This window comes from Saccostrea echinata, unplaced genomic scaffold (genome assembly GCF_033153115.1).
Source record: "Saccostrea echinata isolate AGI-Se365-2 ecotype Australia unplaced genomic scaffold, CSIRO_AGI_Sech_v1 ptg000030l, whole genome shotgun sequence".
Lineage (NCBI taxonomy): Eukaryota > Metazoa > Mollusca > Bivalvia > Ostreida > Ostreidae > Saccostrea > Saccostrea echinata.
In genome coordinates, this window is record NW_026889779.1 from 31304549 (window position 1) to 31331225 (window position 26677).

Here is a 26677-nt window from a genome sequence, read left to right on the forward strand (position 1 = left end):
ATAAAAGAGTAACATTATAATGATAGAAATTACTATTTAGTCCATCAAAACAAAATTTGTTCTTTTGCATTTAGTAAGGAAGGAAATTGTGCTGATTAGCTCGACAGACAAATATCGGGCAGAGAGATGTCGGGAGCAATTGAAGCACAGCAAGTACAAATATAATACCGTTTATTTTACATCGGACTTGAATAAGAACCAAAAGTGTGCACTTATCGCCGAATGCGAAATCTTCGTCGCCTGTTTCTCCAAGTCCTACTTTGAAGATACCACTTGCAGGAAAGGTAGGTAATGTTATATTAGGTTTTCTCATAATGATTTTGATTAAAGTTTATCAACTTCAACGAAAGCAGTCTACGATGATTTCACATATAGCTATCTTTCATTCTTAATGGGAAAATCAGTTTATAGTTTTTCCTGAATATATGATTATCCATGCCATTTATTAATAATTATAAGACTGAATTAATTCCATGGTTTGTCTTCAAAAGTTAAAATACACCTGATAAAGAATTAATTTAAGAATAAAGAATTTGACAGTCAATTTCTGAAAGGCCTTTGAAACTGTAAAATACCTATATTGTTATTAAAATACATGAAAGGATAAAAAGAATTTTAAATGTGTATCAACATGTAGATATGGAACTGGCGGCTGCTCTTTGGAAAAGAATTCTACCTGTAGAATCAAACGAGAACTCAGTATCAAACAGACCAGAGTGGCTTGTTAGGATTGTAGGACACCTACGGTATCCTGACAGCCTCGAAGATTACTTTGAGGATTCTGCTGGTGGGAATGAAACTAACAGGGTACACTTCTTCATCAATTTCTTCAAAAAATATTAAGAAATGGATTTGCTTTTTTTTAATGTCTCATACTTATATGTTTATATGTTTCAGAGACTTGAAGATTGGATTCGAAAGAAAATTACAATACCTTGCAAATCATTGTAAGTTTTAAGTTTTTTTTTTCAACTTTAACTATTACGTGTACCATGCTTAAAGATTTGCCACAATGTTTTTTTCTAAAATATTATTCATATAGCAGTATTCAGAACTTATTATGTCTCTCACAAAAAAGGCATGATTGTGTTTATGTTTGTCTTTTCTGTTTGTCATATATCGTGTTTGAGTCATGTTTCTTGAATCGTCAATTGTAATGGCTTCAAACTTTGGTATGTTCTTGTTCAAGATGAAAAGGATGAAATGATGTCTGGACATTAATTCTTTAGCTCTTGACATGAATGATTGTTGCTGATGACATAAGTGTTACATGTTATGTGTTCAAAGACTCACACGATGTATATCATTTACATGTACATTTTATAAAAGGGACTACACTTTGTCTTCCAACATTGCATAGAAGTTAATGAATCCTTCATGGTTTCCATACTTTCTTACTCCCAAACTTCGCCCATATCAGTTTCACCATTGTATTGTTTATTCATTCACTGCAGCCAGCCTTGGAATAATTATGTTTGATTGCTATATGTTTACCCACTACTTGACACAAGGTCACATCTTGAAAGTCAAGGTCACCTAGCAAAATGGTATTGAAATCATGTACAGATACATTGGTGCTTCGACCAGAATCAATTCAAAGTCAGGTGTATTGTTGTTGACCCCAAGGTGTATCATGAACCCAAAATTATATCTCAAAGGTTAAAATAATGTCTAGGACATACACCGATGGTCAGGAATATAACTGGGATGAAGGGAGACACACTTCGAATAACACTTTCTTGTAACAAATGGTTCTTTGTCTATTCCATGCAGTATGCAGACAAAACTTCCACCTCTAAATGACGATTCTACTATGACAGATGCCTATGGAAGCGTGGAGGTTTTTGCAGAAGGGGGACTGGAACATTACATTGCTCAAGTATGAATCTTGCATTTAGTGTCAAATCACTGAAATCCTACCTTGACAACTCAATCAAAATAGCTTGTCTTTGCCATCTCTGTCAATTTTACAAGCATTCCTTCAATTGGTATATGCAATTAAAAAACTTTAAAATTTGTCTGTATTGTTTTTAATCAAAATCTGCATCATCATAAAGAAGACAGCAAAATTTAATATTGTTAATTTGTCCGTGACTTATTACTGTGTAATAATGCATAAATATTAATATATGTTTTGTTTCTTCTAGTACGTTCGCCTCAGCACCACAACCCACCTGAACGTTCTATTGTCACTCCTCATGAAACAGTGGGGTCTAAGGCGACCTCGGCTATTGATTTCCATAACAGGTGAAGGATTAGAAATTTTGAACGACCCAAGAAAGACTAGGTTCTTCACATCAGCATTAGAAAATATTGTTAGAGAAAAAGGTAATATTTTCAGTTCTTTGATACTATAAATCAATATTTCGAAACTAATTCCATCCTATGGAGGCATGTACCTCTGTTATACACAAATGCCAACATTACAAATAACGTAAATGACTATATTTCCTTTAAATAAAACAAATGTAATTCATCTTCAACAATTTTACCAATCAAACTTAGCCACCATGCATGGTGCACTATTGTGCATTGTTTGATTTTTGTATCCAGATTCTGTTAAAAATGTTAACATGTCAGAAAAAAATCCAATGAAGTGAACAAAATGGCCCTCTAAAAGAAAAGATGCTATCTCTATTCCAGGGGTGTGGTTTACAACAGATGGCGCCACTTCCGAAATTTCTAAGGTTATTGGACAAGTCGTTGAAAAGGAAAACGTGAATACACGTCCGACTGTTATAGGAATTGCATCTTGGGAATTCCTGAAAATGAACCGTGCGTTACTGGTTAAAAACGTATGTTGTCATTTTTTTTAGCGCTATTTATCGAAGATCAGGTGTATTTTATTATACAATGCAGTAAGTAATCATTTTTTCTGCAAGTAATCCCTTTTATTTCTGGCCAAGTTGTGATAAAAGGGTGGGTTCTCTCCAATATGTGTTAAAGATTAGTTTCTTGGTAAGTACGTTGTAAGGGTGGGTCTTGGCCGCTAAATTATGCCGAAAGAGCAGATTCCGGATAAGATGTGCTGAAATTTCGGATTCCGACAAAATTGTGGTAGAGGTTTCGTTCCGGTTGTGCTGAATAGGATGGGTTCTGACTAAGTTTTACTTCCATTAATGGGTTCCGTCTAAGGTGTACTTATAGTGTAGCCTCTCTCCGAGTTGTGCTGAAAGAATGGATTCTCTGTAAATTATGTTTAAAATGTCGGTTAAAAGAGTGGATTCCGGTAAAACTAGGTTCTGGCTAAGTTGTTAAGTTATACTGAGAGTGGGTTCCGGTCTTGTAGAGTAGGCTTTTTCCCTTTAAAGTATTTCCGCCCGAAAAACTGGCTCTAGTGTAGGATTCCCCCCCCCCCCCCGGAAATAGGCTCTAGTGTAGGATTTCTCCGACGGAAAAATGTCTTTAGAGTAGGATTTCCCCATCGGAAATCTCACACCAGATTCAATTTTCTAGAAGGTGGGGTAGGGATCCTACCGGTACTCTGTGTATTAGTTAAAGAGTCGGTTCCTAAAGAGTAAATTTTCTCCCGATAAAATATCATGCTTGTACTTATATGAGGGAGGAGAAGGGGTGAACATTGTCACAAGCGTCCCCTCCGTAAATTTCCCACAGGTGATCTCTCATTACCAAGTACTGTAATTAGGGATACAAAAAAGATGAATATTACTTTAAATGGATTTTTTTCCAAATGTACTACATGAAATATATGGAGATAACGAACAGTATTCGAGCTCAAAAGTCCATTAAACATTACAAAATAGGAGCAGAGCAAACACAGACCTCTAAGACATCAGAGGTGGGATCAGGTGCCATGGAGGAGTGAGCATCCCCTGCCAACCGGTCACACCCGCCGTGCGCTCCTTGTCATGATCGGGAAATAACGGAAAAATCCGTCGGACAATTCAGTGTGTAAATAATGACCTAACAATTAATATGATGTGGATGTGGATACTTAAAAATTCCAAGGAACTTTTGGAAAAATTGAAATCACAAGAATTTACCAAAATCAACAGCTTAAAAACTTACGACTTTTCAACTTTATACACAATCATTTCCCACGATAAATTAATGTCCAGGCTTTTTGATATCATTGACAGCTGCTTTTTCAATAAAAATGGAATTCATAAATTCACTTACCTTGTCATTGGTCATTTGTAAAATTATTTTGTTAGGAAGATTCTGATTGTACACACAAGTACTCTGAAGCTGACATTAAAAAGATGCTTGAAATTCTGATTGACAATATCTATGTGGTTTTTGGAGACCAGGTTTTCCAACAATCTATTGGAATTCCCATGGGTACCAATTGCGCCCAGTTATTAGCAGATCATATGAAGCAGAATTTGTCCAAAATCTTATAGGTGGAAAGAATAAAACACTTGCTGTGGCCTTCAACTCGACATTTAGATATATCGACGACGTATTGTCAATTAACAATGGTTATTTCCATTCTTATGTCGATACGATATATCCTGGTGAGCTTGAGAAAAAAGATACCACAGAGTCTGACACATCTGTTTCATATATGGATATTTTACTTGAAAAAGACGTTAATGGTAATCTAACAACCAAGCGTTATGATAAACGTGATGACTTTAACTTTTCAATCGTCAACTTCCCTTACTTATGCAGCAATATACCTTCATCACCTGCATACGGGGTTTATATCTCTCAGTTGTTTCGATAGGCAAAAGCATGATCTACGTATGTACAATTTCTAAAACGAGGTAAATTACTGACAAACAAGTTGATGAAACAAGAATATCAGCAGTCTCGTTTAAAGTCATCATTTCGTAAGTTCTATGGTCGATACAATGACCCTGTCAGCAAATACAATTTATCTTTGAGTCAAATGCTGACTGACGTTTTTTCATACTAATTGTTAGGCCATTATTTACACACTGAATTGTCAACGGATTCTGTTATTTCCCGATCATGACAAGGAGCACACGGCGGGTGGGACCGGTCGGCAGGGTATGCTAACTCCTCCATGGCACCTGATCCCACCTCTGATGTTTTGGAGGTCCGTGTTTGCTCTGCTCCTATTTTGTATTGTTTAATGGACTTTTGAGCTTAAATACTGTTCGTTATCTCCATATATTTCATGAAAAAAGTCAGTCAGCATTTGACTTAATGAAAGATTGTATTTGCTGACAAGGTCATTGTATCGACCATAGAACTTACGAAATAATGACTTTAGACGAGACTGCTGATATTCTTGTTCCATCAACTTGTTTGTCAACAACTTACCTTGTTTTAGAAATTGTTCACACGTAGAGCATGCTATAGCATATCGAATCAACTGAGAGGTATAAACCCCATATACAGGTGATAAGGGTATATTGCTGCATAAGTAAGGGAAGTTGACGATTGAAAAGTTAAAGTCATCACGTTTATCATAAAGCTTTGTTGTTAGATTACCATTAACGTCTTTTTCTAATAAAATATCCAAATATGAAACAGATGTGTCAGACTCTGTGGTATCTTTTATCTCAAGCTCACCGGGATATATCGTATCGACATAAGAATGGAAATAACCATTGTTAATTGACAATACGTCGTCGATATATCTAAATGTCGAGTTGAAGGCCACAGCAAGTGTTTTATTCTTTTCACGTAAAAGATTTTGAACAAATTCTGCTTCATATGAGTACAAAAATAGATCTGCTAATAACTGGGCGCAATTGGTACCCATGGGAATTCCAATAGATTGTTGGAAGACCTGTTCTCCAAAAACCACATAGATATTATCAATCAGAATTTCAAGCATCTTTTCAACTTCAGAGTACTTGTATGTACAATCAGATTGTTTTTTAACAAAGTAATTTTGCAAATGACCAATGCCAAGGTACATATCATTGATGTGTAAGTGTCTCTCCAAGTTTCAGGGGTTGAAATATCCTAAATAGCTGCCGTTGAAATGATACTAAAATGGACCAATTTCTAAAAATTTGAAATTTTGCAAAACTTTTAGAGAGACTATTTGCTCTTTGCTTTCAAATCCATCCAACATTACAACGCTGGGGTCAAGGAGACATATTTATGCTACGGATTTCGATCGGTAGAAGTACTTCTTGTATTTGTTGGTTCTTGTTTTGGCAAATACTCACCAAATGGTATGTGGAACTTATCAGTAATATAAATTTTAGAATTTACTTACACACTCTCTATAAATAAGCAACGATCCATAAATAAAATAAATAAAAATATACATTTCAAAATTCGTGAACAATCAGGTACCACTGCGACGAGAGAGATGTTGAGACATCGAGTATTGCGATTTTTTGAGTGACCAATTATACCACTTCCTATGAGTCAAGATTTTGGTTTAAGACTCAATGATTTGATCTTTAACTTTGAACAATTCTTGGGTCGAAATAAAAACCCTCATATATCAAATAAGAGATCAATTAAAATTTACGCGGCATGGTATTATGAAGCATGTTCGAAAAGATTCTTTGAAAGTCACGCGGTTATATAGGGTATAAATAGTAAGGTCATGCGGTTGCGAGTATGGCTGATAGTGATGCAATGGAATGCAATGAATTTGGGCTATACAGTTGTATTAGTTAATGTGTTATGGTTATGTGTTAGCAGTATTTAATAAAAGCACTAGCGAGCAGCGTTCCTACTTAATATGTGTTGTGTTTTATTCATTTAGCACTTCATTGATTTATATTCGGACGAACGAAGTGAGGGAGAATATAATTGACTTTCATGTAAACTTTTAGCCAAAATCAGGATTGGGGTCATTTACTTTGAATGTAATTAAATACATTCGAATACATTGATAATTTTGTCAATTACTTGCAATTACAATTACATTGATTTTAACAAATGTAATTAATTACTCTCAGTTACTTTGAAGAATGTAATTAAATAAATATCACTTACTTAATGAATATTTTGAAGCAGCAATATTATTAAATTTAACCTTCCTATGCCATGGGCATTGTGTTTATGCTGTATAAGTATTATTAGGCTTTTAATTATTGAATAAACACAAACTTATACCAAACACTACTGGTATGCATGATGATAAAACACCTTTTTTAAATATGTAACTTGGAAAAATAAAGTATTTGAAATGTAATTGAAATGTAATTGAAAAATACATGACATTTTTGGAATGTATTTAAATACATTCAATTACTTGTAATTGAAAGCAAACTCAACTACAAATACTTTAAATTACCTTGAAAAAATGAATTCAAATACTGTAAATTAAAATTTCTCATTTCAATTACCCCATCCCTGGCCAAAATATTATCGATAGGGAAAATCCTACTCTGAGAAAGAAAGAGGGAGAATGTTTGCTCTAGTGTAAGATTTCCCCTGGGGGGATCCTACTCTTGGGAACAGATTCGGGGGGAAAGCTGGGTATGGGGGAAATCCTACTAAACAAATCCGAAACTGAAATAATTGGTTCTGGTGAACTTGTGTTCTAAGATTAAGTTCTTTCCAATTCGTTCTGAAGGTCGGGTTCTGACGATGTTGTGCCGAAAAGATGAATTTTAAGTTGTGTTAAAATGTTATAAAAAGGTAGGTTCACTCCAAGTTTTGTTGAAAGGATGAGTTTTAGCTAAATTATGCTGAAAGAGTTGGTTCTGACCTGGTTGTCATGAAACAAGTACAAGTACTGGCTAAGTTGTGCTAAAATGGTGGTTCTCTTCAAGACGAATTAAGGACAAATGCCACAGTAAAAAAAAAAAAAGATTCATTGATTGGCTTTTTAAAACGATTTTTGGTTGTAAATGATGTATATATCAAATCTCTAAAATATTAAGAAATTGTAGATTTTCTGTGTTGTTCAAGTTTCTTCTTTTTTGTCACAATCATAAGTTTCAGTAATTATCACTTTATAGGAGGTTACTGAGACACTTCGATTGAAAAATGAAACATATTGTGGCTTAACTTATTTGTTTTACTAAATAAATAAAGATTTAGTTGTTATTTTTTTAAGAAGAAGTTTGTTTGTAGTATCTGTCCTTAAAAAGTTGGGTTTTGGTAGGTTGTGTTTCGGGGGGGGGGGGGGGGATTCTGGCTTAGTTGAGCTGAAAAGGTAGATTCTACCTAAGTTGTGCTGAAAGGATTGGTTCTCTCTGCATTGTGCTGAAATGCAAGTTCCAGCAAAGTTTTCATATAAAGCTTGGTTCTGGCTAAGTTTTGCTGAAGAGTGGCTTTGAGCCATGTGTTGATGAAAGGATTAGTTCTGGCTAAGTTGTGCTGAAAGGGTGGGATCCAGCTATGTGTTGATATAAGGATTGGTACTGGATAAGTTTTGGTGAAAGGAGGGGTTTCAGCTAGGTAGTGCAGTACAGGACGTGGATCTCATTTATTATCAATGACATTTGCAATAAGAAAAACGTCTTTGATCCGTGGACCCTCTTCTTGCCCCTTTTTCTAATTGCTTGCAAACGATCAATTTGTTATAAAGTTAATATTTCCCTCAAGTCTGAAAAGGTGTTATGACTCGTAGCAGATCGAAGAGAAAAGGAGAAACATTCACATCTAACTCATTTATATTAACGCATTGCATACAAGACAAGGTGTATGTTTCTGGAAAAATACGAGTAAGTGCAAACCAAAAGAGTTTATTAGAAATTCATTTCCAAACGTTATGAAGTGTTTCTCTTATGTAATTCTTTATTAATTTGGTTAAATGTGCAGGGTTTTGGGAGATGGCCGGCACAGTACAATACACGTGAGGCAGCAACAGCTCCAGGAGACTACCATCTTAACCCGTTTTGCACTCATTTTCTGTTGCCTGAGAAAAGTGTGGAGAATGTTAATGGATCTGGCTACATGGTGTCAACTGCCAGACTTAGAGCAGATCTCGAGGAGTACATTCGACGTGGAAGATTTGAACTCAACAAACCAGGTCTCTCTCTCTCTCTCTCTCTCTCTCTCTCTCTCTCTCTCTCTCTCTGTGTGTGTGTGTGTACAGTCTAAAATATATTGCCTAAATTAATTATATTACCGGTATTTTGTTTCTTTAAAAAATCCCTAGATGTTTATCGGTAGGTTGGTGGTTAAAATATTCAAATGCGCTACTGTATGCTGCTTTAAAGGGGCATAGACACACATTTGAAGTTTATAACATTCAAAATTTTCGGTAGGACTTCACGACTTACATAATGCAAGGGCGTTTCAGACCAATATATTTTGAAAACCTGTTTAAAACTTTCTTTTAACTGAAAATTATAAAAACTATAAGTTTTGGGCATGTTTGATTGTCATACATCCTTTCACTTTCACGAAATAAAATTTATCCTTTATATTCAAGGAAAAATTGGAATCTTCATACGGCTATTTATTATTAAGATTCGCAAGTTGTCCATTTCAGAGGAGGATGACTCGGTAGAAGTCCCTTCAGTTCTCTTGGTTGTGGAAGGTGACCAATATCAATCTGTTAGCATGATACGACGATCTTTAGATGCCGGCAGACATGTCGTAGTTTTAAAGGTTAGTTTCAAGTCACTTTTAATGGAAGGGGGAAGTTGGTAAAAGCTCAATTTTTCTTAGCATTCATATTACATTTATCGAATATCTAAAAAGTTTCTGAGAAACAGCAATATCTGACTGATATTTATCTGTGGAAATTAAGATAATTGATTGATTTATATGATGTAATAGAGCAGACTTTAAAGGGAATCGTTTTAATGTTTTCTTTAAGGGGACTGGAGGACTTGCTGATATCCTGGCATCCATCACTGAACATCAAATCAGGTAACATGACTTGTGTGAAACGTATTGAATACCTTTAAAAGACATGGTTTCTATCAAAGGGTGTCTTCAACTTATCCCACTTTTTAAAAATCTGAATTCAACCTATTCCCACTTGCAAATAACAATACGTGTTTTGATAGTTTATTTTTTGTTTTGTATAGCACCTAAGTTTAATTGCATCCCACCTTGATTTACCTGTATTTTGTACAGTTCAATACAGAAAAATCAATAAATTTAAGAAATTTAGAAAATAAAATAAATAGGTTTAAGAAAAAAATGATTTAATGCACTGAAATATATAATAAATGTGCATTTTTTAATATGGAATTATTGGTACATTAATATTTATATTCTTGTTGTGTGTTTTTCAAATAAACGAAATGCTATGAATTCTTTTTCTTTCAAATATTGGTAAAAAATGAGACTTACAATAAAAAAAAGTCATTTTAACTGTCTTCCATTTCAACGGGAGTTAATTAATCAATTTTATTTATGCAGTTAGTTATTTGTATACAAAAGTTTTCCAGCTATTCCCACATAAACTTTTATCTTTTCCAACCAGATTTTGTAAAAGTAGGAATAGGTGGAATAAATCCTATCAAAGTATCAGTCAATTGTTAGGTCTTAAATGGGTTAATGATTTTATTTTACTATGTAGAACACAAGACAGTAAATTAATGGAGATAGTAAATCACCAAAACAGTAGATGCCTCATATTCGTCGATCTAAATGATGAAACGTGTGAATTTGACATGGTGCTTATAGAAGTTCTGCTGAGAGATGTTATGGGTAAGTTACGCTAGTGTATGTTACGTTAGCTCAGTGGTTTGACCGAAAAAAATTTGCTATATTATTCAAATTTCATACATCTTGTTCATTTAGTAATATTTCTTAAGAAAATCGACTCAGGTATATGACGAAAAAAAAATCACAATAACGACAAAACAACAATGCATTCCACAAGCAAAATTTACTTTCCTCTCAAATTCAAATCTGTTTTAGAATCAAATGAGAAGAAACTGCGATTGACTTTGGCGTTTAACAGCAGTGAAAAGGCAAAGGAGCACGTGTTTGCCAAAAACAAACCCAATTTAACGGTAGTTAGACTCTGAAACATGTTTACAATTACAAAACTGATTGGTTCCGTTGTAGCTCAACTGGTTGAATTTTAAACAACTTGTTAAACAAAAAGTTATATCATTCCTTGTATCATCTTACCAAGCCAAGGGTATTCGTTTCGCTTCGCTCTCCATATAGAGCGGAGAGGACTGATAACCCTTGGCTTGCAAATATGTCCCTGTATCAGTATTTTATTACTATGAACAGTGTTGTAAGGATACCTAAAACGGAAAATTGGTGGAATTCTCTCCCTGTATCAGTATTTTTATTACTATGAACAGTGTTGTACGGAAAATTGGTGGAATTCTATCTACATGCTCCTCCTGTAACGTGCTTGATCTGATTGGATTTTTTTCCCACTAATTTCACTGCATCAAGATATTTTTTGGCTCTGTTTTATTTCAGTAAACGGCGTAACCATGGTAACCTGAACTTGTCTTTCTGATTAAACTGTGTATATATTTCAAAATGGTATCGCTACAATAGTTTTAATTTTAGTAAAACTTCGAACACGGGTAGACAACACCTTATTGCATTATTCAGAGCATCAATTTAACATTCCAGTCCATGTATTCGACATTTACGCGTATGGACAATTTATCAATTAACAAAAGATGTATTTTCATTTATTTGTCGACTCGATATATCCCAGTGAACTCGAGATAAAAGGCACGACAGAATCTGCTACATATATTTCATATTCGGATATTTACACTATCGACGATAATGGCCAACTAACAACTAAACGTATAACAAACTGGATGACTTCACTTTTCTTATCGTTAACTTTTCTTATTTATGTAGTAATATTCCACTATCACTTGCATATGGTGTTTATGTCTCTCAAATGATTCAATACGCAAGAGCATGCAGAATACGATCAATTTTCAAACCAATGCAGGCTACTTGAATTATGAAATTGATCACTGTTCATTGACTTCACCTTTTACATTTTGTTTATTAATTTTCATAAGAATTATTATTAATTATTATCAATATTAATTAAGAAATATGGCGATATTGCTCATCGTTATGACGAATCCAGTATACGGAATAATGTATTTTTTGGTGTTATTTTGTGTTCCAAGTTTCACTGAAATTGAGCCACAAATGTAAAAGAAAAAAAAGTCAGTATCAACTTGTATTTTAAAAGTGTTAAAGCACAATCTGTTTAATTTTAGGATGCTTTCAAAAACCAACTAATGATTCGTGCAATGAAAGACGGAAAAAAGGATTTTGTGAGACTTTTAATAAAAGAGTGTGTTGATATCAACAAATTTACGAGAGAGAATTACCACAAACTGTTTAAGGCAGACGATGTGAGTTAACTGGTTAAATGTTTAATTTCTTCTTTTTACTTCCAATCTCAGGGGCATCAACTGCCAAAACAAGGAACTTTACCAAACGTATCATGTTCGATAAATAAATTAACATTGATTATCATCCTTAAGGCAACAAAAATGTGAATAGATGCAATCCTTAAACATAAATCAGAGAACTTTATTTAAAATATTTTGTATTTTTTATACTATATCAATTACAAGTATTGTCATCCCTTCTCAAGTACTTGTTACTTACTTTAATACTGTATATTTATCAAGTAACTCTAAGCAGTATATTAAAAAAAAAAAACTAAACCTTTTGATATTGATTTTTTTTAAAATTTTGTTTCAGATTCCAGAAGAACTTAAGAGACAGGTAATGAAAACAAAGCTTTTTTGCAGTTAAATATTTGAGAATTTTTCCAATTAAACATTTTCAATTATATGCCCCTCCCCCCTATTCGAAAAAGGGAGGGCATATTGCTTTGCTGCTGTCTATCGGTCGGTCTGTCGGTCCACCAAGTTTCCGTCCATTTTCTTCGCAGAGGTTCACATACTGAACTGAAATTTGGTATACAGATTTATCATAAGAATATCTAGGTCAAGTTCTGTTTTGGGTACGATAGAGCAATTTTTGACAGAGTTATGCCCCTCGGACTTAGAAAAATTCCACTTATTTGCAGTTTCCGTTCATTTTCTTCGCAGAGGTTGCACATAATGAAATGAAATTTGTTTTACTGATTTATCATAAAAATATTTAGGTCAAGTTCTGTTTTTGGTACGATCGAGCAATTTTTGACAGAGTTATGCCCCTTGGACTTAGGAAAATTCCAATTATTTGCAGTTTCCGTTCATTTTCGTCGCAGAGGTTGCACATACTGAAATGAAATTTGGTATACTGATTTATCATAAAATAACTAGGTCAATTTCTATTTTGGGAACGATCGAGCAATTTTCGACAGACTTAAGCCTCTTCGACTTAAAAAATCCAATTATTGGGGGGGGGGGGGTTCACAAACATCTCTTGTTTTATTGAGTTTTGGTCCTTGAAAATGCTATTACTTGTTTCATTACCCAAAGCGTGAATATGTTAAAGATTGATTTTGTAAGATGCAGGGTTGTATAATTTTTTACATGAATGTTTATCAAATTCCTGTATAAATGTGCATCACAGCTAAAATATATAACATTTTCGTCAATCGTAGATGATTTTTTTAATGTGTATAATTATTCCGCATGTTTTTAGCTCACCTCAACGAAATTGGGGGAGCTTTTGTCATACCCTTGGCGTCGGCGTCCCAGGTTTTAAGGTTTGGATGATACATCTTAGTATGCACACTACTGTACTTGCTTCGGATGCTGGCTCTGACCTACATTTTCCAGATGAGTGACCAGGTTAAAGTTTCTGGAGCAGATCTTATTTCCAAGTAACTATCAGCATTCTGTTGACCAAACTTGCATGGATGATACATTTTAGTATGCACACTACTGGACTTGCTTCGGATGCTGGATCTGACCTATAATATCCAGGTGAGTGAACAGGGTAATGTTTTTGAGCAGGTCCATTACCAAGAAAATAAGGCCTATCTTAACCAAACTTGCATAAATGACGCATCTAAAGATGAACACTTTCATACTTGCTTCAGATGGATTTGACTTGCATTGTCTGGATGAGTGACTAGTTTAAAGTTTTTAGGTATGTCCATTCCCAATTAACTGCAAGCCCTGTCAGACCAAAAATGCAGAAATGTGGGATCTAGAGATGCATACCTCTAGATTATTGTTTAGTGTGGGACTTTGCCTTACTTAAGAACAACATTCGTTGAGGTGAGCTCTTTAATCTCTGATTACCTATGTTCTTTCTTTATTGTGTAATTTCTATTGTATAGATGGGTTGGGACGTGGAACCAACAGAGGAGAATGTCATAAGGTTTGTGGTCCGAATCCTGCAGATAGACGTTTTTATGAGTTATGATCTTGGCGATAGAAATGGCAAGTATTAATGTCAAGACTTTACATGTGATTATATATATATCGTAAAGTCAGCGACATTATCAAGTTATCATCATCATTGCTAAAATAGATCTAATACATATGACTGCCGTCATGAGAAAAGGGCCCTTAAGGTCAAAATTTCACAAATTGACTTTTTGGTAAATTTTGATAGCCTGACTCTTTCTGAATGCAAATATGCACACGTTTTAAAAATATCTCACTTTTTCAGTATTTTATGAGCATTTTAGTAAGGCCGCTTCAAAACAACGTTGACTTACTCACTGAAAACGTAATGACGTCGCGTGCGTCAAATTAGTTTCCAAGCATTCTTTAAAAACTACATTTTTAAAATAACCTTAATCGTTTTAACACATATAAACTTGATTTTTTTTTCTTCCAAGCAACTAGTATGTAATTATTCATAAGGGGAGTCGCATACTTTTTTCATACTATATTAGAGGAGATCTAGTAATTTCGTAGAGGGAGGGGTGGGGTCTAGACAGGATCTAGGAACGGTTTTTTATTGAGTCGAAAAATTAATACTTGTTGAATTCCACACAAGGTATTCTTTTTATAATTAATACTCTATATCAATTTATTAAACATATAAAGCACTTGTAATATTAAAATATAAAAAGATCTATATAGGTGTCCCAGAAGGGCACCTCACGCAATTAAAGCGGGGCATCTCCTCGCAAAAGAGCATATCGATCCCGATCTTAAAAAAAAAATTTGGGTTATAAGCACGCATTCACTCACCCACATACACGCACTATACTTTATCCCCTATAACTTTGTTAGGAAGGGATAATTACACCTCATGTATTTTCTGTATCACCAAAAAATTCTAACGGGAAATAAATTCAGATACGCCATGATGTGTAAACTTTTTTTAAAGTTTCATAAATAAAAAAAATCTGTTCACAACCTTCAAGGGGATTATTCTTTTACTTTTTTTTGAACACTTTATTAAAAATGTTTAAATAATTAAGTTTCCATTGTTTATACAATTCAATTTCTTCGCCTGTCTTAGATATGATGGAGAAATAACAAAGAGGCATATAATGATGTCAAAGGATTGCTTTATGAACGTTTATTCCGTACATGAAAATTTAAATTTTTGCTAACTTCTTACTTTTTAAGCAAATCACACTTAATCAAAAGGCTGCCCCCACTTTTTCTGAGTATAGTATTAGCAAATTTTCCTTTTATAGGTGCTGGTTTCCCCCCCCCCCCCCCGCCCCATTTCTGTTGTTGTAAGGTGGAGCACTGAAAAATTCCAGGATTTTTGTACAGATAAGCTTTTCCCCATTTTCTGCTTCTCAGATTATTTTAGAAAGTTGCCCCCCCCCCTGAAAACACCACCACCACTCTTCAGTCAGTACAGGTTTTTTTTTAAGGAGGCTGGGGGGTCAACAAATTAACCATCAGATATAGCTTAATTTTTTAGATATGATATCTTAAGCTGTCAAATATCATTTGGCAAACAAAAATTTCATACATTTTAGTTTTAAAATATGATCATTTTTGTATATCTTTATATGGAGCTCTTCTTCTAAAGGAGATCAATATAGTCTGAAAATGGCCACAACCACCCAGCCCTCTTAATTGCGTGTCAGATTTATGGAGTAATCCCCCGCCCCCGCCATTTTAATTTGTAGCTACGGACCTGCTTGAATATATGCATTTTAACATAATTAAGGTCATTTATTTATCTTCCTCTGTGGCATCAGTTAATCTGACATCTAAGTTTTTCATATTTCGATGCGATGGAATGTACATAAAATATATTCTTAAACAATAATTAAATATTACGTCCGACACACGTTTATACTTTTTTTTGTATATGAGGCGATTCGGTTAAGCAATATCCCATTGAATGTTTGTAACTCTACCACTCTAACTCACCTTCATAGGCGACTTAGTATCTGCTTTTGTCTTGAAAGCTAAAGATAAAATAGACAAACCATTTTTTTTCCTAGTTATTGTTTCAATAATCTCGAAATTAAAGAAAACGACTCTTATTTTTGCCTGTTACCACACGACTGACATAGAAACATTTTTTTCTTTAAAATCAGAAAGATGTGTGTGCTTGTTTAATCATTTTCCTTCAGTATCCCGATAGCAACGGAACTTTCAAAAATGTCGAGATATCCGAGACATCGAGATATCGAAGCAGAGACTCAACGTCCAAGATTTTAACACGAGACGTGACTAATTTATTACATACAGATGTACATGAATTCAACAGTCAACCAAAAAAAAAGTTTTTTCTAACATATTTTATGGTTTTCAAAGTTTTGCCTGAACCTTTTTTTTCCGCTCGAAACATCACCAGTGTTAATTTTTCTTCCATCTTTATCAAAATTTAGATTTCTTGATTGTCTTTGTTGTCTTACAACTGATGTGGTTGATGTTTTTGAACATTTTCTTAACATTTGAATATGACACCCATAACCACTTGTTACTAGTACTTATTCTCAAAAGATGTCGCCATATCAACATTTATAAGAAGTTTGTAATTTCTTTACAGCATATAACCTATTGTTTAATCTGTTTTCTTCTGTTTCATAAACATTTTAATCTTAATATCACCGTCGATGTTACTGTTATTTTCTTCAACATTGATCATAATGCTTTTGGAAAAAGTCCACATTATATAGCTGTATTTATTTCCTAAACATATTGCAATTTAATTTCAAGTCAGCTTTTATCGCAACAATTTAAGAAAATTGATACATAAATTTTATCAGAGACTACTTTTTTATGTATTTATTTGATCATTTCAAAATGTTTTTTTTTTTAACCATAATTTATTTTATGCAAAATTTCGGTGGCATCGCCCTCTTCCGTTTTCCCATTTGCATATGTTCTTGCTGTTAATTTAGCAAAGAATTATCTATATAGGGGCCGTCCCCCCTTATTCGGTGTTGTAGTATCCCATGATACCAGTATCTAACCCACTCCCTGACCCCCAATAAAAAAGAAAGGTTCTCTTTTTAGAATGAATTTTTACCGATTGATTTTTTTATTCGCAGATTTGTTTTCCTTTTCAATGATATTTGCCCCCCCCCCCCCCCACTCCCCATCAAATTTGGATATCGACGCCTCACCCTGAGTAGCTGCAGAACTGTAGCTCTCTGCTGGGGAAAGCATTAAATACAAGAGATAATACCTGAAGCGAGCGACAAAAAAGCGGCGGCGTAAATCGAAGGTTTTTACAACGCTTGGATCTGTAGCTCTCTTCTTTGTCTGTTCGAATTTTCTCAAGCAGAGAGCTACAGTTCTGCAGCTACACCCTGAGCTGGTCTTACTGCGCATATGGATATGATTTACTATGTATTAAAATGGATAAATACATTTTACATGAAGGTATTTTTCTTTAGAAAAAGAGAAGTGTATATGTGCATTGATCTCGATCTCTCTCTCCCCCCCCCCCATCTCTCTGAAAAAAAAATTATATACGTGTATGTAGAATACCATTTCATAATAAGACTTAGTCTACTGAATATCAGTCAAATTTAAACATTTTCAAATTGCTCAGACAACAAATATACAGTATCTTTAGTCATGCATCATATAAACACGTCGTTATAAATAGTCGTAATTAACAATGAGTTCAATGTCTCGTTTAGCTTAATTATGTGATATCAAGTTAAATACTAAAACAGAATAATTAATAAATGTATGTACTAGTATGTAATTATATTATTTATTTAAAATTTCCGCATCAAATTTCATATCATTTAATATTTTTCTTGTAACATCCGGGAATCCAATTTTATTTCTTGTTCACAAAACGCACTCGACAAAAAATACTTCCGTGTTTACAATACCGCGTCTTTGACGTCGTTTTCTGCGCATTGTGACGTCAAAAGATAAGGGCCCTTTTCTCATGACGGCAGTCATATCTATTCTTAACGTTATCAAATGCCATCGTGATGTATTAATTCAGAACTTGAATTGATGTATACCAACTGAAATGTGAAGAAATTACATCTACATGTAAATACAAATAACTTCAGCAGAATTGGATTTAAAAGCCATGCCATTATACTGTAAATTACTTTCGTTAAAGATAATCTGGACACAAATCAAAATTGTGAAAAAAATAGATTGACGTTTGTGGGACCTACAGAAAATAAATTGTTTGACAGATTACTTGTATGAGTTTAAGTACAATGTATTACATCAAATTACTGACAGAGTTGCTCCTGGGTAGTATATACGTCTCATCATATGAGAAAATTTATCAAGATAATGTCTTTTTCTTTCTTTTAGTAAGATAATCAGTATATTTCAAACATTTACAGATCCTGTAAGAGCCATGACCTTTACCAACGAAGGACTTATAGATACATTGAAACATAGGGTCTCTTCTGATAGTCAATCTGACCCATACTTCTATCTCCTTGTCTGGTCCATACTGATGATGAATCTCCAAGAACTAGCCAAATTTTTCTGGCAACACTGCAAGGTAATAGAAAAACTATGTGAGAGGAGATGAATTTTTTTTGCATATAATTGTAAATTCAAATTTTTTCCCGATAATAATGGAAAAGTATCTATTTTTTTGAAATTGTTTTAAAATAGGAGCCTTTACCCTCAGCATTGATAGCATGTGGGATTTATAGAACCATGAGAAAGAAATGTCAACCAGCAAATAAGCTGCTAGCAGACAGATTGCTTGAATCAGAGCTGTATGTTGTTTTATTAATTTATTTTTATTGCGGTGGGGGTGCCATTTACATTATTTATTGTCTTCTTTTCTATTTATAAACATTGTCATTACTTCATAGTGAGTTTCAATCCTTGGCATGTGGAGTCCTAAGCCAGTTTTATAAAGATAATCCAGACGAAACGGAACGCATGTTAACCAGAAAACGCCCCCGTTGGCGAAACTTGACATGTTTAGAAATAGCCTACAAAATGAAAGTTCATTCCTTTATGACTCATGAAGCCTGTAAAATTCCTATAAACAGAGTCTGGTATGGGCAAATCTCACCTGACAACAGTGCTTTACAGGTGATTAACAAATTATGTAATTAATGCTTAAAGGATAAGTTCTGTACAATGCTTTTTAATGGCGCAAACCTTTATGTTATATCATATGTTTTTATTTCAGTTGATTATATCGGTGTTCTTTCTTGGTCTGTTTCCTTTTGTTCTCAAATATGTTAAGTCAAATTCTGGGAAAAAGGTTGGTGATGAATTATTCATTATTTGATTTGAAATCTTTGCATGTCAAGTATGTTCTGTTTGATGCATATAATGATAATATAATACGTGCTTAACAACCATGTGAGGCGAGAAATTTTCACTTGTATTGATAATAAAATGCACTTTTATTTTTTCTGCTACGCTACATAGGATGATGCAAATTGTATAACCAGAATAGGGAAACGTATTTATAACTTCTACACTGCCCCAATAATGCGTTTTTCTCACACAATGGTAAGTCTCAAAGCATCTGATTATATTAGCAAAAACTACTACTGTACAGATAAATTCATAAGCACATGCATGTTTTTTGTGCCTATCTTGTCTTAAATTTGTCGAAAGCATTTTTCAGGTATTTATTCCATATTTTGTAGATATACATTTAAAGGCTTGTTCACATATTGTGTACAGATTTCTAATGTTTGGTTTTTATTCCAAATTAATGTACATGATAAGCAATGAGGCATTCTCTTTCAGGCATCCTACATGATATTTCTGGCGTTCTTTAGCTATTCTCTTCTTACCGGTTTTGGGGACACTATAACATGGGTCGAAATTCTGATGTACTGCTGGGTCTTTTGTTTGATGCTGGATGAAGTTCGAGAGGTTTGTTCTCTTCCAAATATGAATAAATTGGCTGTACCATCTTAAATATTTTCTTGCAGTGAATATTTCCTGTGTTTTTTCTATGCAGCTTCTCTATGGGCTGTCGGACTCTAAGAAACAATTAGGAGAAAAATATATCTCAGAGCGACCGTATATGATACAAATCTACTTTCAAGACAAGTGGAACTACTTCGATGTGACGATTCTTTGCTTCTTCACCATCGGTGCCATTCTGGATGTGCTTGGATACTACGAGACTATTGAAGTGGGTCGTGTTTTCCTTGCAATTAGTCTTATAGCTTTCTTCATGCGCATTCTCAAGACTTTTTCTGCACTTGAGGAGTTAGGACCTAAAGTTTGGATGATTGCATCCATGGTAATAATATATTTACAATACACAAGTTAACCAATATTTTGCTGATTTAGTGTGTAAAAAATCTATCATATTCTGCTCAAAAAGCATATGAAAGACCGAATCCCTTTTCAAACTATTGCTTCTTATTGTAGGCTAAGGATCTCCTCTACTTTGTAATTATACTGATGTTGTTTGTCGTGTCTTATGCCGTGGCAGCATACTCCATCATGTATCCACGATCAGAATTAAGTTTTGATCTTCTTTTAAATGTTATGCGTCTTGGATACTGGAATCTCTACGGTGAATTGCTTCTAGAAGATATAGAAGGTACATTATTTTACATAATTCACTCTCATTTCCACGTTGATAAAGGACGGATGTAGTTGTTTAGGTTTTTCATGCCTTCATTAACCAATGTATCATTAAGAATTTAAGTATTCATTATATTCAATAATTCATTAAATTTAATAAACTGCTAATACAACCGAATCCTGATTATTGAATATTTATCATATACTTAGTAGTACACCGATTCTGCACTGAGAGTTACGGGTGACGTCACAATACCCCATATCATCCCTAACAAAAAAATACTATAGTTAACTATAGTGATAATTTTGACACTACGAAAACTTTGATTTACTATAGTGATAACTTTGACACTTTGATTTACTATAGTGAAAAGGACACTTTGATTTACTAAAGTGATAACTATGAAAACTTTGATTTACGATAGTGATCACTATGAAAACTTTGATTAACTATAGTGATAACTATGACACTATAGTGATGACTTTGAAAACTTTGATTTACTATAGTGATCACTATGACACTATAGTGATCACTTGAAAACTTTGATTTACTATAGTGATAACTTTGACACTTTGATTTACTATAGCTAAGTATAGTAAACTATGTTAACTATAGTATTTTTTGTTAGGGAAAGACCGGTCCGAAAATACATATCACGTATCGGACCGGCGGGCAAAAATCCATATCAAACCGGAAGTAACGTTTGTTTTAAGTTTAAAAGTTAATTAACTTGATTTTATTTAGATATACATGTAAAATAATTCTTTACTAACATCTGTGGACTTAATTTGCTTCAAAGACTAAAATTTGCTTCATTAGATTTTAAAGAAAAAGGTCATAAACATGCACGAAACATTCTTCAATGATTTAATGGGATCTCGCATATTAAGTATTTTAATTATATAATAAATAGAATACCACATACTGAAATCCATATCACATGTCATATCAGCCCTCAGGCTGATATGGGGCCACTCGGGCTGATATGACATATGATATGGATTTTAGTATGTAATATTCTCTATGAAATGAACCACATTTTTATGACTCCATATTACTGTATATAATATTTACAGTGGAAGAACCTGATTGTTCCTTTAACGAAACGGTGTATAATGCAGGGACTCTTCCACGATGTGCCGTAAAACACCGAAAAATCATTGGTCTGGTTATGATGGGAATATACTTGATATTCGCTAACGTTATGTTACTTAACATCCTAATAGCTATGTTTACGTAAGTAGACGTATATCCTTGGACATGTAATGCAGTTCCAGTTAGATATGAAATATTTTGTAAATTCTCTGTAAATTAATAAATCAATCTGGTTTTTTCGCTTATATCGGTTTGAGAAGTCATGATCTATGTTATACATAAGAGCATATTTAAAAAGAACTTGAAAAGATTGTTTTGATATCTTGCGAGATTCGTCGTGGATAAATGAATTTGACAGATGTGACAACCATTAACATATATGTATGTGATTCTACCAAGTACGAATACATAATATTAGCTTGTTGGTTTTAATCTTTCAGAGACACTTATCAAAGAATTCAGGAGAAAAGGGATCATAAGTGGAATTATGAAAGATACGCCTTGGTGCGGGAGTTCCGGCGGTATCCCGTCATACCAATGCCTCTCGGCGTTCCTCTGTTTCTTTTCTACCTTGTTAAGGGAATTTATAACAAATGCAAGCAGTGCAATACCGTTAGGAATCATGACAAAGAGCGTAAGTCAGGAGTACATAATATGTAACCTAGTGATCATGAAAACGCAACATCTAAATCACTCTTACTCTTCTTTGTTATTATGTTGTCTCAAGTATGAATAGACCTTGAAAACAATTTTTGAAATATTTCACCTTCGGTTTAAAACTAAAAATATTTTTAAAATCTGTTTTTGGCTCACCTCAACGAAGTTGGGTGAGCTTATGTAATACTCTTGGCGTCGGCGTCCCAGGTTAAAGTTTTTGGAGCAGATTTCTTCTCAAGTACTTCTATGCCCTATATTAATCAGAGATGCATGGAGAATGCAGTAGTAGGGTTCATTGCACCAGTCAAGGTTTCAGTTGCTGCAATTTCAGCTGAAGAAAGTTTTTGGAGCAGGTTTAAGTTCTTGGAGCAGGTTAAAGTTTCTGGAGCAGGTCTCATTTTCAAGTAACTATAAGCCTTGTATCCAAACTTGCATGAATGATACATTTAAGGATGCACACTACCAAGCTTGCTTCAGATGCTGGATCTGACCCACATTTTCCGGATGAGTGACCAGGTTAAAGTTTTTGGAGCAAGTGCCATTTCCAAGTAACTATAAGCCATATATTGACCAAATTTGCATGGATGATACATCTGAGGATGCACACTACTGTACATGTTTCGGGTGCTGGATCTGACCTGCATTTTCAGGACGAGTGACCAGGTTAAAGTTTTTGGAGCAAGTGCCATTTCCAAGTAACTATAAACCCTATATTGACCAAATTTGCATGGATGATACATCTGAGGATGCACACTACTGTACTTGTTTCGGATGCTGGATCTGACCTGCATTTTCAGGATGAGTGACCAGGTTATTGGAGCAGGTCTCATTTCCAAGTAACTATAAGCCCTACATTGAATAAATTTGCTTGGATGATACATCTAAGGGTGTATACTACTGGACTTGCTTCGGATGCTGGATCTGACCTACATTTTCCGAACGAGTGACCAGGTTAAAGTTTTTGGAGTAGGTTTCATTTCCAAGTAACTATATACCCTATATTAACTAAACTTGCTTGGATGATACACCTTAGGACGCACACTACTGTACTTGCTTCGGATGCTGGATCTGACCTACATTTTTCGGATGAGTGACCAGGTAAAAGTAAACTATAAGGGCTATCTGAACCAAACTTGCATGGATGATGCATCACAGGATGAACACTCTCAAACTTGCTTCAGCTGCTGGATATGACTTACATTTTCTGGATGAGTGACTAGTTTAAAGTTTTTAGGTAAGTCCATATCCAAGTAACTGCAAGCCCTATCGGACCAAAATTGCATAAATGTTACATCTTGGGGTGCACACTACTAGATTATTAGTTTGGGACTTTGCTTTACTTAAAGACAACATTCATTGAGGTGAGCTCTGTGATCTCTTATTACCTTTGTTTATTGTTTGATAATTGCCTTCCGATCGAACTCAGTATGAGGCTCAGTACTAAAATGAAGTTAATTTGCTATATGAAAATCAGTTAAAACTTAAAACACGTTAATAATTGTAATGTGTTATTCATTTTGCAAATGTATTATTTACATTCTGTTTAATTCTTTAATAACGTTATTTATTATAAAAATAGTTATGGCTAGCCTTAAGGTGATGGACGTGTACTTTAGCTTGGAGAGAGAGATGGTTTATTTGTACATGAAAAAGAGGAGTGAGGATGCCAAGGAGTCGGCACTCACTGAAGAAACAATTGCAAAGGTAGTGGCCATCCAGGTGGAAAAGAAACTCTCAAGGTACATAAATCTCTCTCTCTCTCTCTCTCTCTCTTTCTGTATTTAATTAAATTAATTAGACATGTACAGACCATGTTTTGTTCTGTTTGTAGGCTACAGAGTAATCCTGGAGATCCTGTAGATATGGAAGAATTGACGGAAACAATAATCAAACAACTTACTAAAAAGAAGTAAAATGATGAGGCGTAATGAGCCATATTCAAGTCTTCAAGCAATGACTGCTGTATTTCAGTAGCATGCAGAGAGTCGATTCACACGATTTCCTATCATCACTTATTCTCTCATTAGCATAAGTGCCGCATTTTGTATACTTAACATTGTCTCCTAAAAATGAGATTAAGTTTGAGTAGTAATTGTACATCCAGATTATGAAAGTATACAAATCGTGTGAAACTCTATTTTGTGTTTTCGAATTTATAAAGTTCTCATTAAACAAAGAATGACTTGTAACAACAAAGTATGGTTATTTTAACATTTAGACTTACCTTCTCTTGTCTGTGATCTCTCTTGTCTGTGATAAGGACTAGTTATTTAACTGGTGAATATTACCTCGAAATGTGATATTAACTTTTTGTATTTTTTAAAAGAATTATATAATATCTAGCTTTTTGTGTCTTTTTCAAAGTAAAATTCAATTCGATACTTATTTGTATCTTAGAAAATTAATTAAAAGCTACAATGTTGTATCTCAGTCTTCCTTTTATTTAACAAAACACTCTTGTTTGAATAGCATTCAAATGAAAGTGTGACATACAGATGGAAGTTCACCTCATTAACAATAATCCAAGAGATGACATCCCGGTATATAGGGAGATTAAATACCGGTATATAGGGATGTGGTGTGTAAAAAGATCCGAATCCTTTTTTTTTATCCAGGAGTCCACATTGGACTTTTGCTAAAAGCGCTGACTTTTACAATCGAAGACTTACTCTTACACTGGGACAATAAACGGCAGCTCTTCTGCGATATAAATATATTTAGCTTAACAGTTAATTAAACGATAATTACACTGGGACCAATATACGGCAGCTCTTCTGCGATATAAATATTTAGCTTAACAATTAATTAAACGATAATAATTGTGCATTTCATAGCACATATTACGTTGTCTAGGGAGGGGAAGGAGAAACACCCTATACTAACCCCCCTCCTTTCCCATTTGACCAACGACTGCCAAGTGCACTTTCCGGAATGTTTTTCTTCATTACATGTATTTGATTCCTTCATAAAATGAGATTGAAAGGAGATATTAACCCTCACGAATAAGGTTTTTAAAGTCATGTTATTCTACCTCCCATCATCTCTTGTGTTGATTTCATACAAGTAAATCATGCAAGTACGATGGCCGACAGCGGCCGCCACTTTTGATTCTGATTATTGTCATTTTGTACAGCTTTTTGGTCAATTTTCGTTGACAAATTACAACTAAACTGGTAATGCTATATGTCCATATACAAGTTTTACACTGACAATTTACACTGGAGAAAATCATTAAAATTCTTTCTTGTGATATGAAATGAAGATACATAAAACAGGTTACTTGAAGGTGATAAGCTTAAGGTTCTAGCAGAACAGCAAGGTCGGGGTGATTACAGATTAGTATTGTCTTCTAGATATGCTTTCTCGACAGATTGTAGTAATTAATTCATAAAATTCCATGTTGGTGTACCTGCTGGTCACATCATAGGTAACCAGGATGAAATTTTCCAGGTCTATCAGAAATTTGATTTTGTTCATAATCGGACGTGTCTTTGATGTATGAATTTTGTTTTTTAAACAATACGCACGAGGAAATGATCACATTAGTTACATGTACCTATATTTTCATTCCCGTGCCACATTGAACAGTATTGCATTAGCAATACTAGTCCCCTACCGACAAGTGTAATCTGGTTCCCGTTAAGAATTGAAAACGCCATAATTCCGTCAAAAATCAATAAAGCGGGACGAAATGCAAACTTGATCTATAACTAATCAAAGTTAAGTCACATACCAAAAATCAGCTCAATATCTGAAAGCGTTAAGAAGAAAATTGCGGAAAACCCCTAAAAATTGAAAAGGCCGTAATTCCGTCAAAATTCAATGAAGCGGAACGAAATGCAAACCTGATCTTTAACTCATCAAGATACACTCACATACCAAAAATCAGCTCAATATCTGCAAGCGTTTAGGAAAAAAATGCGGAAAACCAAGTGGGACAGACTGACAGACAGACAGAGGGACAGAAAGACGGACGGACAGACTCAGAGGAAACCTATAGTCCCCTCCGGTTTCACCGGTATTGGACTAAAAATAATTGGCCGACCAGGTGGAAGTCTTGAGAGGTTGCGTTGGCCTTTAAAAGTGTTTCAAGCATTTAGTTATTAGTCCCCTACCGGTGAAACCGGAGGGGACTATAGGTTTCCTCTGAGTCTGTCGGTCCGTCTGTCTGTCCCTCTGTCTGTCTGTCTGTCCCTCTGTCTGTCTGTCTCTATCTCTGGCTGTCTGTCAATCTGTCCCACTTGGTTTTCCGCACTTTTTTCTT

The 26677-nt window shown here is 34.4% G+C and overlaps 1 protein-coding gene across 1 annotated transcript in view; it reads left to right on the forward strand.

Annotated features, from left to right (window-relative positions):
- The window catches only part of LOC133197023 (transient receptor potential cation channel subfamily M member-like 2), a 29827-nt gene extending 5077 nt beyond the window's left edge, over positions 1-24750 (forward strand). Inside the window, exons 6-31 of the mRNA XM_061332863.1 lie at positions 75-284; positions 638-807; positions 898-947; positions 1774-1879; positions 2148-2328; positions 2644-2795; positions 8674-8884; positions 9350-9468; positions 9680-9732; positions 10391-10521; positions 10735-10829; positions 12033-12170; positions 12526-12549; positions 14063-14165; positions 18482-18645; positions 18762-18868; positions 18968-19193; positions 19294-19368; positions 19539-19622; positions 19866-19994; positions 20083-20370; positions 20502-20676; positions 21738-21897; positions 22197-22390; positions 23993-24152; positions 24245-24750. Coding sequence (XP_061188847.1) covers positions 75-284; positions 638-807; positions 898-947; positions 1774-1879; positions 2148-2328; positions 2644-2795; positions 8674-8884; positions 9350-9468; positions 9680-9732; positions 10391-10521; positions 10735-10829; positions 12033-12170; positions 12526-12549; positions 14063-14165; positions 18482-18645; positions 18762-18868; positions 18968-19193; positions 19294-19368; positions 19539-19622; positions 19866-19994; positions 20083-20370; positions 20502-20676; positions 21738-21897; positions 22197-22390; positions 23993-24152; positions 24245-24326 — 3587 coding nt within the window. The 3' untranslated portion in view covers positions 24327-24750. The remainder of the gene's footprint in view (positions 1-74; positions 285-637; positions 808-897; positions 948-1773; positions 1880-2147; positions 2329-2643; positions 2796-8673; positions 8885-9349; positions 9469-9679; positions 9733-10390; positions 10522-10734; positions 10830-12032; positions 12171-12525; positions 12550-14062; positions 14166-18481; positions 18646-18761; positions 18869-18967; positions 19194-19293; positions 19369-19538; positions 19623-19865; positions 19995-20082; positions 20371-20501; positions 20677-21737; positions 21898-22196; positions 22391-23992; positions 24153-24244) is intronic.
- The last annotated feature ends 1927 nt before the right edge of the window (positions 24751-26677 follow it).